The sequence below is a fragment of the Microtus ochrogaster genome, unplaced genomic scaffold, assembly GCF_000317375.1.
Source record: "Microtus ochrogaster isolate Prairie Vole_2 unplaced genomic scaffold, MicOch1.0 UNK15, whole genome shotgun sequence".
NCBI classification, from domain to species: Eukaryota; Metazoa; Chordata; class Mammalia; order Rodentia; family Cricetidae; genus Microtus; species Microtus ochrogaster.
This window is the reverse complement of record NW_004949113.1, coordinates 4,744,272-4,759,319: the sequence shown is the minus strand read 5'-3', so window position 1 is coordinate 4,759,319 and position 15,048 is coordinate 4,744,272. Positions and strand designations below refer to the sequence as shown.

Below are 15,048 nucleotides of genomic sequence, written 5' to 3'. Positions count from 1 at the left end.
TGCCAACAGTGGTAGATGGCATGAGGTCAAGAGCAGGCTGCCCACAGGAGCGACAGGAAGACAGACGGGAAGCTACAAGCCAGGGGAAGGAAAAGCCCACATGGAAAGAACCTAAAGAAGGGTATTTCCAGAAAGGAAACTCCTGGATAGGTGAGTCTTTGCACCTCCACCATGCTCCAGCTTGGCTCTGCTAAGGGGAGCAAGGAATGCTGGGAACATAGCAGTGCCGCTGGGAAGGGAGGAGGGTGGATAGAGTCTGGATTGGTGCTGAATGTGGTGGGACATTACCAAAAGGTCAGAGCAGGGGAGACACCCTCTGACTTTGGCATCTGACTCCTAGATGCCAGAATCTCCCCTTCTTGACTCCATAGTGCCCCTTTCCCCTCATCTGGCCCTGGTATTGCCACAAGGAATGCCCGCTGTTCTGTCCTGGCCCACCACAATCGTCTCTTACAGACTGAATATGTCTCAGACTTTGGTATTAAAATTCTAACACCTAATCTGATGGCCCTGAGAAGTGGAGCCTTAGGAGGTGACCATGTCATGGGGTGAAGGACGGGGACTATGTCCCTTAAGAAGGAGACCCCTGAGAACTCTCTAGCCCTCTGCTGAATATGAGTGGTCACAACAAAAAGATAGCCATCCACAAACCAGGAAACAGGCTCTCACCAGACACTGAATCTGCCATGGCCAGGATCTTGAACTTTCCCAGGCCCCAGAGCTGTAGGACACACATTTGTTGGTTAAACCACATAGCATAGGGCCTTCTGTTAGAGCAGTCCAAGTGGACAAGACATAGCCCTTGTCTGTCTCTCCCCTCCCACACCAGGCTCCGGCCTGCAGAGAACAATCAACACCCAGCAAGTGACCAAGTCGTCTGGTCACACACACCCAGTTGTGTTCCTCCAACAGAACCTCCGTGTCAGGTGGTTTCCAAAAAATGGGCTCCCGGCTCCAAAAGAGGAAGCAGAGACTGTCGCACTAGTCCCCTGTGGCTGCTAACTGCTACGATGAGCTCATAGGGTGTGGAGAAGGATGCAGAGCCTGCTGAGGCATCTCACAGATTTCAAGCCTGGGCAGAGATTGGGCAAGAAACTGGACAGCTGCATGGTGGGAAGAGGAGGGGCAGAGTAACACCGCCTCTCTGCAACCCCATGTCTCCTTGCCACACCGGGCCTTCTTCCAGGCAATGTGAGGCAGAGGCAAATGAGACTAGCAAACCAGAGACACAACGTGCACGGTAGTTCTCTAGAGCCCATGCCAGGAACAAATTCTAATGGATATGGGTGTTCTTGCTATGATGGTGATGGCAGTGCAGAGAGACAGGGTTGGGTGGCACTTTCACAAGCAAACTGACAGGTAAGGAGGTGCAGTAAGAGCCCTGAGAAGAAAGGCAAACTGAAGATTCCAGCATGGCATTGATTGCCAGCCCTCACAGGCTCAGCACGACACCATAGAATGCTCAGCACATCCTGACTCATTTGAAGCTTCCTGAGGGCCTATGGGGCTGAAGCAGATGCAAATAAGGGCGAAACCTCCGTGACTGTGGAAAGCAAGACTGATCTAGTTGAGCACAGCTGACGATGTCTATTTATCACACGATCCATTAAGTGCAACTGCGAGCCTCAGGAGGGAAAGGGTATTAAGAAGCACGCGTACCCAAAGGAACATGAACGGTCTCTCTCCGGTCATTAAAGTAATTCAATAAAAGACAGACAATGGACTTAGAGAGGAGACAGGTTGAGAAACATGCCCGTGAAGAGATGTCCAAAAGATTAATCTCTGGGAGACACAGTGTAAGCTATGAGGTGACACCATTGACACCACTGTAGTATGGCTACAAGAAGTACTAACCGTGTCAAGGATGGAGAAGGTGCAGCCTGGCCTATCAGCAGCTGGGAAGGTACAAGATGACTACCCCCGGCAGTGGCCTGGCCCAGTCCTGTCGAGACCCTCTTCCTCAAAGACCCCAAGAGTACCCTCGGACAGTCACATAGATTTGGTTAAACGCCTAAGAATGTAACTAACGCAGCGTGAAAATGGGCATCACAGGTCCAGAAAGGAAAAATAGTGACATGCTCAAATAAGGTGACAATGGAGCAAGAGGAAACTATAAAACTCAGGAACAAACACAAACACACACACACACACCATTTTACTCCTACACACATGAATACTGAAGGAAAGAAACAAGACATCAAAGAGCTCAAGCAGTGTACATGGATCGATGCATATAAAATTCAAAGGGAAGTAAAATGAGACTCAAGAGTCACGGTCAAGTTTATGAAGACAGAGGGACAGAAGGGCCACAGCCACTTGTGCCCAGGAGAGAAGAGCATGGCTAGAATGACACCAGACAAAAAGGTTCTAATTCTCGTCCTCCTCTAGCCTCTAGCTCCTAGCTTATGACACTGGTGGTCATAAGTGACATCCCTATGCTAAAGTCTGTCTTCCCTGGACCTTTCTGTCAACTAATCAAGGACTAATATGTCCTTCCACGTCAGGCTCTGGCTCTGCATTCCACCAATCCAGTGTTCCAGACCTCAGTCCTCTGGTCTGTCAATACAACATGAGGGTCCCCCGTTATGCCTAGCTCATAGCTAGGACAATAACTACTAAAAGGATGTGTTTCCAGATCCTTGTGTTAGACTGTGAACCCCAACACCATGGGTTTGGGAGGTGGACCCTTCTGAGAGTGACTTCATGAGGGCAGTCTTCATAAAAGGTTCATGCCATAACAGTGAAACCGGGGTGTATAAAGTAGGCTCCCTCTTGCCTGTCTTTCTGTCATGTCGTGTCACGGGGAGCAGGAGAGCCCCACCAGGCACTGCCACTGTGCTCTTCCATGTCCAGAACTATGAGCTAAATAAAATGTTTGTGTGTAATTTTTTCCAGTCTGTGGTCTTTAGTCATTGCCACGGAAAAGAGCTAAGATGAAGGACTGTGGGATTGACGCTCCACATCCAGAGATGGTTCAGGTGTCTGAAGGCTGCTAGGAAGTGAGGTCAAACTGCACTCCTGTGGGTGGCCTGTCTGAGGTACTGCGAACACCCGTCTATGGGGTTCCGTGAACTTCTTTCAGCAGCCAATAAGCTGGGGCCTCTGAGGCAGCTCGCTCAGCCTATTTCCTGTTTTCAAACAGAGAACTCAGTAGAGCAGCAGACACTCAACCATCTCGTCGGACCTTAGTCTCGTCGGACCTTAGAACAGAGATCGGAGTGGGGCATGTGACTCTCCTGGAACCCTGGACCCACAGAGCCTGAAGATCCCAGGTCAGTCAGTGTTTGACCCCAAGCTCAGCTGGCTTCTGCCCACTGAGACTCTGACCTCATTGAGAGATCCTCTGGGAACTTGCTGGGGACAGAGCAGGAGGGATGGAGCCTGGTGAGAGCCTCTACCAGTAGGGCTTTCCTTAGAAACCGGGGGCAAACTGGGCATACCCCCTTCAACCTCTAGTCCTGGTTCCTTTTGAAATGCCAGGCACCATTCCTGTTCTGTAACCTAGACTTGAACTAATGACCCTGAAACAGAGTACAGAATCCAGAGCCCACCCCAAGGCGGTCTGGGTGTTGTGAGGTTGACAGCCTGCCTGTTTTTTTAGAGCCCTGAGCATTTCTTCTCCCCGACCCCAGTGGGGATTCTGATGCACACCCACGTTTGAGAGCTCTTCCCTTCTAGCAATGGACTTCACAAGGAGGCACCAGGGGTCCCATGGTGCTCACCCTTCTCTGGCAGGCAGGTGGGGATACCGCAGATGACACTCCAAGGAAGACCTGGGAAACCTGCCCAAGAAGGAAAGGGGCTTAAAATAAAACTCAACTGCCACTCCTGGCATTTCCTTCCTTCTTCTCTTTGAACGGGTACTTTTCAATTCTTCTTTCTTGCGGGGAATAGCAAGGGCTTTTAGTACATTCTATTAGATGCTCGTCCCCTCTTCAACCCCCAAGAAAGGTGGCCTGTGTACCCCAGGAGGACTGAAGAGGCAGGAGCCCTAAAAGCAGGTAGCAAGGCACCAAGAAGATGGGAAGAATGATTGTCATGCACAGGAGCTGGGGTGGGGAGGAAGGCATATTTCTGAGGTCTTCCAAGGCCTCAAATCGAGAAAACAGATCTGGAAAGGCCTGGACCACTAAGGCCAGCCACACACGCCCCCATTCACTGACCACTAAGGCCAGCTGCACATGCCCCCATTCACTGACCACTAAGGCCAGCTGCACACACACACCCTCATTCACTGACCACTAAGGCCAGCAGCACACACCCCTATTCACTTCACAGACAAAATGATAGAGAAAGGCGCAGAGTGGCCACAGAACACACTAAGTCCCCATTAGATAAGTCAGGTGTGGTCTTGCACACCTGCAGTCCCTGCACTTGGGGGGCAGAGGCAGGAAGATTATGAGTTCCAGGCAGCCTGGGCTAAATAGTGTGGCACTGTCTCCAAAAACTTCCACTACAAATGACAGCATGTGGACCACCTATAGCTAGCACTTAGCACAGTGCTTTTCAACCTGTGGGTCACAGACTCTGCATATCAGATGTTTACTTGATGATTAGTAAGAGTAGAAAATTACAGATAAGAAGTAGCAATGATATAATTTTATGGCAGGGTCCCCACAATATGAGAAACTATATTAAGGGGTCACAGCAGAAGGAAGGTTGAGAACCGCTGACTTAGCAGAACAAGAGGGATCCATCTCATCACCATGTCCTAACAGTGGGACAAGGCTGTCTTTCCTTCCCAGAGGGAAATGGAAAAATGGAAAACAGAAGGTAGTGAATAACTTGCCCCAGGGCCTTAGTCAGTAGGGATGGAGGCCATCTCCTGACTCCTCCATAGGGCTGAAAGTTTGGCAAGGCACACAGTCTGTTGAGTACACAAGCATTTACAGCCCTGGGTCAGTTAGGCCCCTGCTCTGTGCCTCAGTTTGCCCACCTATAAATGTCTGATGGAGGGTCCTTGAAGGCACTTATTAGATCACTGCTTAGAAAACAGCTCAGGGTTCCTTCCATGTCCTATCAAGAATAGCCCCCTGAGGCATAGACTCAAGCCCAGCTAGCCTCCCATAGGCCAGGCCAAGAGTCCTGGAGAGGTGATGTCATCATTACACCCCCGCCTTGAATTCCTGTACTATGGTGGTTAATCTTGCCAACTTAGCTGGATTTACCATCCCCTGGGAGCCAAGAGAAGCGCACCTCTAGGTGTGTCTGTGGGGTGTTTCCACAGATGACTAAGTAAGGGGGAAGGACCCACACTGAATGTAGGTAGCAGTATCCCAAAGACTAGGAGGAAAAGAGAGAAGTGTGGTTCAGTGAGGTGGCTTAGCAGGTTAAGATGTTTGCTGCTAAGACTGATGACCTGAACTCAAGCCCCATGACCCATGTGGTAGAAGGAGAGAACCCACCCTTGCAAGCTGTCATATGACCTCCATATGCTTCATGTGCATGTGTGAGCACACACGTGTATGTACTCACATGCATGCACATGTACACACACAGGTGTACACATACATACATGTTTTAAAAAGAAGTGGGGAAAGCCTCTATTAATGTAGGCATCGTCTCCCTCTTTCCCTTTCTCTCCCCTTCCTCCCTCCTCTCTGCTTCCTGGACACCAGGAGGTGAGCGGCTGCGTTCTGCCCATGCCCTCCCCGCTATAAGGAGCTGGAATCTGAAACTGAGCATAGGAAGCCCTTCCTCTGTCAGCTGTTCATCTCAGGCGTTGTCAGTGATGAGAAGAACATCTACATGTGCCTAAAAGGGTACCCGGCCATCTGTGCATCTGAGAGGAGGCTTTTATGATTCTTCTAATTTGCAGCTAGCTATCTGTCAAAAGCGAACACTTCTAGAGCCGTTTCATTACTATTGCTCACGCACCTAACGCACATCAGATCCTAGTAACAGAAAGGACTGTGCCGTCCCTGGTATGTGAAGGACGCTGAGTCTAAGCTCTATGGGGTAGACCTAGCTTGACCCTCAGCCCAGCCTGTGAAGGTGGGTTCTGATACTGTACCCATTTTATAAGACACTGGGGCACAGGGCAGCTAGGTGGCTGACAGCTGCCAACTCATCCATCCGTATGTGCACACACTGGACACTAGAAGCCTGCCGGCCTGCTGTCTGCCTCCTGTCCACTTCGGTAAGAGCAAAGATCATGTCGTCAGCCAACTTGGGCTTCTGTCCCAGCCCACACCTCAGCCTTTGCTGCCAGGCAGCCCTGCATCTCAGAGCCTCGGCACAAAATGAAAATATAAACAGGCCCTGTAGAGGAGGGAAGTGAGATTGAGACCGTGAAGACAAATTCACAGTGTGTCTGTGGAGGCAGTTCCATCCTGCTCCTTCTTACACTCACCAACCACAGACCTTGGGTTAGACCTGTTTCCGTATCTGTTATTAGGCAGGAGTAGCAAAGTTTTGTGGGTGTTCTATTAAAAAGGAAGGGTGAGCAGGCGGTGGTGGTATACACCTTTAATCCCAGCACTCAGGAGGCAGAGGCAAGCGGATCTCTGTGAGCTGTAGGCTAGCCTGGGCTATGCAGAGAAACCCTGTCTCAAAAAAAAAAAAGTAAGTCTGAAGAACCAGTTGAGATGAACTAGGCATATTGAATATTTGTTTTAAAGTAGATACACAGGGTGCACTGTAATACAAAACTGGGTGGTGGGACATTTATCTAGACTAGCCAGCATCTTTCTCCCAGGTAATTTCCAAAGTTACTGCTGTCACTTGACACGACTCCATGTGGAATCCAAAGCAAGTGTACACTCCATGGATCACAACCCCAGTTCAGGGTCTGTCTGTCCATCAGAGGGGAAGGCTAGCTTTGAACTGGCTGGGTGGGCAGCAGAGAATCAAGCACAGTGATCACTGATATTCCTCCATGCCTGTCAGCACAGATCACAACAAGAATCCCAAGCACCCCAGGATCTTGCAGGAGCCCCAACACAAGTTGGCTCTCACTACTCTCTTTTATACCTCTAGAAGCTTTGGAGCATGGCAAGTCTCGAGCATCCTGGGAGCCCTGGCTGGACAGGACCCATACACCAGTGCACACCAACAACCAGACAAGATGTACTGCCCTCCGGCCCAGACCTCCCATGTTCAGGACCAGAAGAACACTTAGGTAAACTTGAGATCTTGGGGTTCAGTGCCAGGGGGCAGAAGTTAGTTCAAAGTCATCTGAAGCTCTTCAGTAACTGCACCAAGAAGCTGGGTAACTGTCTTAACTGGGGTCACCCCTGAGAAGCCCCAAGACAAGGATTTGGTGCAGGCTCCTTATGTCGGAGGCAGAGCGGGGACTGGAAACAAGAGCAGCATCCTGTATAGGGGGTGGATGATCCCATGACTGGGGTGGGTGCCTGGGACTCACACTGGATGAGGGTCCATGGGAAGGTGTAAGGAACATAACTAGGTTGTGCATCCAAGGGACAAAGAAGTCAGTGATTGTCCACCATCCCTTCCTGCAAACGCTGGCCCAAGCATGTTGCTGTGGTCCTAGAGAGGCCCCAGGATTCTAAGTTGAGAGGCTTCCCAGAACAGTGGCTGCCAATGGGTCCTAGCCTGGCACTGACGATACCTGCAATAGTGCCATCTCCTGGACCAATCTCTCTTTACACCCATTCAAGATGGATCTGCAGAAGCTTGACATGTGTCGTGCTTGGAAAGTAAAACTGATCACCCTCTTAGCCTTCAAGCTCAGTCTCCATTAGTGAAAAATAATTAGAAACATCACAAAGAAGCTACTGGAACAAAAGAGGAGGCACTTACTCCAGTATGGAGGGGAGATGCTGACATGTGAGTCACGTGACACAAGATAAGGATTTCCCAGCCTGCACCTCTTGCAATAACTGCACAATTATTTATGCGATAGTGTTGGAAGAAACTACGCAGATTCTCAAAAGGGTATGGGGCTCAAGTGAGGCTTAAGAAACACTGTCAAAAGCTGGACGGTGGTGGCACACACCTTTAATCCCAGCACTTGGTAGGGAAAGGCTCAGAGATCGCTGTGAGTTGGAGCCTAGCCTGGTCTACAGAGTTTCAGGATAGTCAGAGTTACACAGAAAAAAAATCTGTCTTGAAACAACAATAAAAAAATACAAAACAGGCAAGGAAACAGGAGGACTGGTTTCAAAGCAGAGAGTGGCAGGTGTACCCTGAAAGTGTTGTTAGTCTAGTAAGTCCCTCCCCGCTCCCCAGTTGAGGCTGAAATATGACCCCCTCAGGGCTTCCTCACCACACTGATGTGCACTCATGGGTTCCGTGGCTCCCTGGAGTCGATGCTGTAGGGAGTACAGAAGCAAACATGGACACGTCCCTGTTTACCAGGGCACGTGGTTACAGAATGGTCCATCAGCGGGCTGGAAGTAGGTGATGCAACTCTCCCACAGTCAAGTGCTGCATTATTTGAGGTCAGCACACTATGTAATTGACAGGGGCCTGGCTGATGCCCCAGCAGTGAGGGTGAGAGGAAGGGTAGGCCCTTCCAGAACTCTGACAGCCCAAGCCAAGTGGACCCAGTCATCTTCCCCCAGCCCCTGCCTAGAGAGCACTGCCTACTGCAGATTCCTTAACCACACTGTCCTTCCAGAAACCCAGGACGGTCCTAGCTCCAACTCCAGCATGACCACCAGGGAGCTACAGGAACACTGGCAGAAGGAGAAGAGCCGCTGGCGACATGTCAAGCTGCTCTTTGAGATCGCTTCAGCCCGCATCGAGGAGAGGAGAGTCTCCAAGTTTGTGGTAAGCAGAGCGTAGATTTGAGGAAGCCCCTGTCAGTCACCTCCCGCATGCTCCCAGGGACGTCTTGGGAGACTTCAACTTTCCAGCCAGGACGTGACACACTAACTCACAGTCTTCCGAGAAATGGAGGTTTCACGCATGGCTCCGCATGCAGGGTCCCACGAAGATTAGAGATGTGTGATCATGTGACTGATCCCGTGATGTCAGGTGTCAGTTATCTGTAGCCCTTCACTGATTCTGTGCTATCATCCAAACTACGTGCTTGGTTTTTATTCAAATGGCTTAAAAAAAAATACAACTACATTTCAGTAAAAGATTGGTTTCCCACGACACGAAGGAAAACCAATTGCAAAAGCAAACACAAAAGAAAGCTGAACTCTTATTAAATTCTAGCTGCTGGTCGTGGTTGTGGGAAGCGCCCTGCTGGGAGCTGCCATCTTTGTGAGACTGGGAGATCAGCATGTTCTAGAAGATAGAAGAGTCACACCAACCTCAGTAATTCCCACCTCTCAGGGAGCGGGCCGCCGCGTCCCTCCTTCTCACTGGGTGGAGCACAGTTACAATAGCCACCAGTGCGTGCTGGGCACGGCTCCCCCTCATATCAGGGAGTTCCCTCACTGGTTTAACCCCCATGGAGAAAACAGAGACTATTCCTATACTCAAGTTAGCGAAGGGGAAGCTCAAAGAGGTTAAATTACCAAAGACTAATGTGGCTAAATGTGTTATACCGGAAACAAATGCCCAGGTGGTCCACACAAGCCCTCCCAATTCCAGCCCACGCTTCCCAATTCAGAACTTTGAGCCCTCATTTTTTATGATAAAAAGCCAAGAAGAGACCTCAGGTCCACGACCAAGTTCCTGCGCTCTTTTTCTTCCACGATGCTTCTAAGCACTGTTAATCTAGGACCAACATTTGCCATGCAGCCTTTACTGATAGCGAATACAGCATGGGGTGGGGGGGATGAGTCTCCAAGTATGTTACATGCATACATAAAATAGCAGAGGGCCCGCCACATGGCTCAGCCAGTAAAAGCACTTGCTGCCCAGCTTGACCACCCAGAAAGACAAGGTGGAAGGTGAGAACCAATTCCCACAAGTTGTCCTTATACACACACATGCACACAGCGTGTGCACTCGGAGTGTCCCGAGGCTAGCCTCTCCATACGTGTACATACACAGAAACTGGGTGCATTAGGGGTGTCCGGTTGCACATGTACATAGCATGTGCATTCGGAGTGTCCCAAGGCTACACACACACTGCATGCATTGGGGGGTGTCCCGAGGCTACACACACACTGAGTGCATTGGGGGTGTCCCGAGCCTAACCTCTCCCTCTGCCTGCAGATGTATCAGGTCGTAGTCGTCCAGACAGGGAGCTTCGACAGCGACATGGCGGTGGTGGAGCGGCGCTACTCGGACTTTGAGAGGCTGCACAAGGCCCTCCTGAAGCGCTTCGGGCCGGAGCTGGAGGACGTTGCCTTCCCGCGGAAGCGCCTGACGGGGAACCTGTCGGCCGAGACCATCTGCGAGCGCCGCCTGGAGCTGTGCGACTACCTGCGGCTGCTGTACGCCGTGCGCGCCGTGCGCCGCTCGCGCGAGTTCGTCGACTTCCTGACGCGGCCCGAGCTGCGCGAGGCCTTCGGCTGCCTGCGCGCCGGCCAGTACGCACGCGCGCTCGACCTGCTGGGCCGCGTGCTGCCGCTGCAGGAGAAGCTGACGGCGCACTGCCCGACCGCCGCGGTGCCCGCGCTCTGCGCCACGCTCATCTGCCTGCGTGACCTGGAGCGGCCGGCCGAGGCCTTCGCGGTGGGCGAGCGCGCGCTGCAGCGCCTGCGGGCCCGCGAGAGCCACCGCTACTACGCGCCGCTGCTGGACGCCATGGTGCGCTTGGCCTACGCGCTGGGCAAAGACTTCGCGTCGCTGCAGGGCAGGCTGGATGACAGCCAGCTCCGGAGTCCCACGCACAGGGGCTTCACCCTGAAGGAGCTCACGGTGCGAGAGTATCTGTCCTGAACCGGCCTGGCTGGTGCCCTGGCATCCAGACTGCGGACAAAGACCTGGGTCACTATCGCTGGCGGACTGCTTGGGGCCATCGCGGGTGGGTTTTGCTGGACAACTTTAGACAAGAACCTCTTTACTATGTCTGCTAAGCAAAGGGGCTCCTGCGATCCCAGGAAGAGTCATCTTGTGCCCCTTGGGTGCAAGGTTTCTTTGAACCTTGAGCCCACAAGCTTAGCTGTCAAAACTTTGCAAGTACTGTGGGCCTTACCATCTGGGAATGGGATGAACTGCCTTCCGCAGAGAATGAGTTCAAGGCCAGCCTAGGCAATTTGGTGAGACTCTCAAAATACAGAGTTCTGAGGATGTAGCTCAATAGCCGAATGCTTGCCGAACATATGAGACACCTTCGTTTCAATCCCCAATACTACAATAAAAGAAAAAGAAGCACTCGGTTTTTTTGTAAGCAGCCAGGGAAGAAGTTTGCATGCCGACCTCGGACCTCATGGGACTAATGAGCTGAGCTGATGGAACCGTCTGCCTTGAAGCCTTAACCCGCTGCTGCATTCAGAGTGAATGAGCCAAGAGACCAAGGCACCACACCGATGTAGGAAGAGTTAGTTCTTCCAAGATAGGATTCACAAAACTACACCCAAATCTTGTTCAATATGGACGTCTTATGGCAACTACCACAATGGGCCCGTGCAGGCCTTTAGAATGAAGCATAGAGAAAGTCTTCCTTCAAGCAGTTTTTCCAGGAAGACACTGCAAGTGGAAATACTGGACTTTGGGGAAATTAAAGTACTCAGTGGCAAAATAAAAGCTGTGTCTGTTTGTCCTGGTGATTCTGTAAGCTATTTCTTCAAGTCTAAAATGTACTCAATAAAACACAACAGAGAAAACAGCACCCTGTATACAGAACTAATCAGGAAATTCTAGGGGGAAAATAGCTGAGTAACCAAAGAACCGGATTCTCATTGTAAGGCTCAACCAATGTTGAGCCAAACTTCTGCCATGGTTTGAATGCCCCCACTTTGAACTCTTAACTGAAATAGTAAGAGGGTAGAAATTGACGTGGTGGCGCATGCCTGTAATCCCACCACTCAGGAGGCTGAGGCAGGAGGATTATGTATTCCAGGGCAGCCTGGGAAAGATTGTAAATTCCACCTTGGCTTGGGCTATTAAGTTCCAGGCCAGCCTGGGGGGGGGGGTGTGCATGTCTAAATAAAGAAGGGGTTGGAAACGTATCCAAATATGGCGTCTGGAGGTGGCAATTTTGGAAAGTAATTGATACTAGACCGGAGCATAAGGACAGGCCCCTGCAATCGCACGGGTGACCTCATCAAAGGTGCCTGCCTGTTGTGTCTTTCCTCGTGATTCCCCACGCAGCCTTGGGACTCTGCAGAGTCCCACCACTTAGAAGTCCCTTATCAGAAGCAGCCCTCTTGACTTTGGACCTCCAGAACAAAGAGCTGAAGAAGCCTCTGTTCTTTATGAGTTCTGCAGTCTATGGTACCTGGCTGCTGAACAGAAAATGGACCAAGACTCCTATGCGTTCCAACCTGTGATTGAGGACAATGGTGATGTGACCAAGGTGGAAAACATCTGGGAATCTGGACTCCAACTAGCACTCACCCACACCTGGGGCTGATTAATCACAGTTTGGGCTAACATAGCTTAAGCAGAGAGGCTGGGCTTCAGTGCTCTCTGATGGACATATCCTTGGCATTGTGAGGGAAAGAAAAGGAATCTTATTGAAAAAGAGAAGAGTGTTCGGCACTAAAATGTGTGTCTCCAGACTATGAGCGGGCCGGGTGTTGGGAGTGAGTGTGAGTAAATGTGTGTGGATGTGTGGGTGTGAGAGTGTAGAGAGACATCCCGTGGGCACACTGGGAGTAGCTACAGCATCATGTAACAGGGTCTCCCTCGGTGCACCTGAAGAAGGACCAGTCGTCCTACACAGCGTGCAGGCAAGGGAGGCCAAACAGCTGCAGGACCCCTGCACACCTCTCCCTGACGGTGCCCTACGCTGCTCTCCTGTTGCACGGTGAACTTTTCATCTGGAGAAATTTGAATAACATCTGTCGCACCTGGAGCTTCAGTGACAGAACAAAGTTTGGTGCCGCCTGAGTTCGGTTGGGTGAAGCATCCATCTACTGAGCTTGCATGAGTAGATGCAAGTAGCTTGCATCTACTGAGCACACAGGTGAGGTATTGTTTATAGGGTGTGTGCATGCGTGACCCCAAAGCACTGGCACCACAGAAGGCTTGCTCTAGCAGAGATGCTGACTTCCCCATGGCTGCACAGATGGAATCCCCCTTCACTTAACCTCTCATGGTCTGTAAGCTCTGGCACCTCCTGGGCCCACAAGACCATGTGCAACCCTGGGCAGAATTACATACAGCTGGGAGGGAGGCCTGGGGAGGAGTGGCTGGAACCCCGGGTGAGCATCTCTACACCCTTTCTACCCCTCGTTCTACAAGGGAAGGCCCACAGGCAGCTCGAGAGGGGCTGTCGCTATGGTCACAGCTGCTCTGATGGCCGTGAGAATGGCCTTTCTGCTCGGAGGACAGTGATCTGCAGCACCTGCCTGAGTCTCCCAACAGCCTTCTCCACAGCCACTGTAGTGTCTGCTGCTCACATGCACTGTGTTCAGCCATGATGATAGTTGAAAGGCCTGTGATAACTGCCACTCCAGCCACCCCCTCCCAGCACCTGGAGTCAGAGACCTTGTTTCTTGGATTCCTGGAAGAGAATCCTCGAGTTTGTAGGAGACCCCATCCAGGGAGCTTCCTCTTGGTTCAGTCCCACCACGGGTAGACTACTCCCACCATGACCCCGTGACCCCATGTAGTGCTCCACTTCCCTGTTTCCGAGAGCACCTCCCACCACAGTGACTTAGTCCGTGCTCCACAGAACATTGAGAATAGTGGCAGCCAGGACTAGACCTCCCTTTCCCAAACTGGCTCCAAAGGAGGAACACAGTGTGCCTGCCCTTGGCGCTCAAGGAGGGACACAGCAGCATATGAGGAGAGCAGTTTGCTCTGCCACACCCTCTCCACCATGGCATCCTTACCACAGCCCAGAAGTAGAACCGGAATGCCATAGGCCGGCAGTGCCAGGAGAGAGACCCACCATACAACACCCATGGACACAGAGCCCAATGGGATGCCCACACTCACCCAAAGAGACACACAGACCCTGGCCTCTGAAACCCTGAGCCCAAACCAGTTTTTCCTTCCTTAATTTGTTTCTCTCAGGTGTTCACCAGTGAGACAGTCACAGAAGCAGCATGAGGCTCACAGCCATGCCCATGAGCTTGCTCTGGATGTTAGCCCCAAAGCCTGGGGACTAGGCTCCCATGTTAGCCGTCTAGGTAGAGACAGGCAACCCCATTATACTCTGAGTCCATGGATGGCTATGCTCCTCTCCTCATACTGCCAGCCCAACCCTGTCCAGGCCACACTCTCTTAGCACTTACAGCTGAGAACAAGCACCCTGAGGTGTTAAAGTGACTTTCCCAGGGTCACATGACTCCTATTCAGTAGAGCAGGAAGTGAAACTTAGGCTGTGTGACCCCACGTCCTCACCTCCATCACTGGAGGATGGAGAGTGGCTGCCCCGGGACCCCTCACCCAGAAGAGCTCTTTGAGGCCGTGCCACCCCTCTGTTTACAGATGTGGAAAGTGTGCAGGGGCACTGTAAGACGTCTGGACCAGACCTGGACTGCCCACCGCATGGCGAAATGCTCCCACGGGTAAGGCAGATGGAGGAATCCTCGTTTCAGATTCTAGATGTCCTTGGTGGTCACCTAGCTGGACTTGGGGGGCTCAGGGTCAAGGACGCCTAGCTTCTGGGCTTCAGGCTGCAGGGGGTAGAGGGTCTGCTCAGCTGTGCTCCCCACATCTCATGAGGTTCCTGTGCCTCTCTGCTTTGGAGCTCCTAGGGCTGGTTTCCCCTGTTAACCCAGAATGTCCCAAAGGTCCATCTGTCCCTGCTGGAAATGACCTGGACAAGAGCTGGGCTGCACGGATGGTCACTCTCAGCCTTTCCTCTTGGGTCCTGTTAGGCCGCTGTAGGTTTTAATCACTTGCCATGTGCTATTTTCTTTCAGTGGTCTGTTTTATTTGTGCAAATCTATTTGCAAAATGTAACTATAGCTCCAAGTGGAAAGTCAGAATCCCTTGCCCTCATTAGAAGGTGATCTAACAATAAACACAGTGACACCTGCCGCCCTCAATGTGACCAACAGGCCTTGCCCGAGGCAGGTGGCAGGCCTCCGCTGCTAAGTCCCATCTGTGCTGATGGACTCT

At 51.6% G+C, this 15,048-nt stretch overlaps 1 protein-coding gene across 1 annotated transcript; it reads left to right on the top strand.

The window, feature by feature from the left end:
• On the top strand, nt 1–12,656 carry Snx20 (sorting nexin 20). Its single transcript, XM_005367042.3, has 5 exons — nt 1–150; nt 3,143–3,272; nt 6,979–7,120; nt 8,585–8,736; nt 10,081–12,656. The coding sequence occupies exons 3-5, from the start codon at nt 6,991–6,993 to the stop codon at nt 10,747–10,749; spliced, it is 951 nt and encodes a 316-aa protein (XP_005367099.1). The 5' UTR covers nt 1–150; nt 3,143–3,272; nt 6,979–6,990; the 3' UTR covers nt 10,750–12,656.
• The last annotated feature ends 2,392 nt before the right edge of the window (nt 12,657–15,048 follow it).

Coding starts and splice junctions, on each gene's coding strand:
- Snx20 (XM_005367042.3), top strand. CDS start 6,991: ATGGCAAGTCTCGAGCATCCTGGGAGCCCTGGCTGGACAGGACCCATA. Junction 7,121..8,584: donor AGGACCAGAAGAACACTTAG/GTAAACTTGAGA, acceptor CTGTCCTTCCAG/AAACCCAGGACGGTCCTAGC. Junction 8,737..10,080: donor GGAGAGTCTCCAAGTTTGTG/GTAAGCAGAGCG, acceptor CTCTGCCTGCAG/ATGTATCAGGTCGTAGTCGT.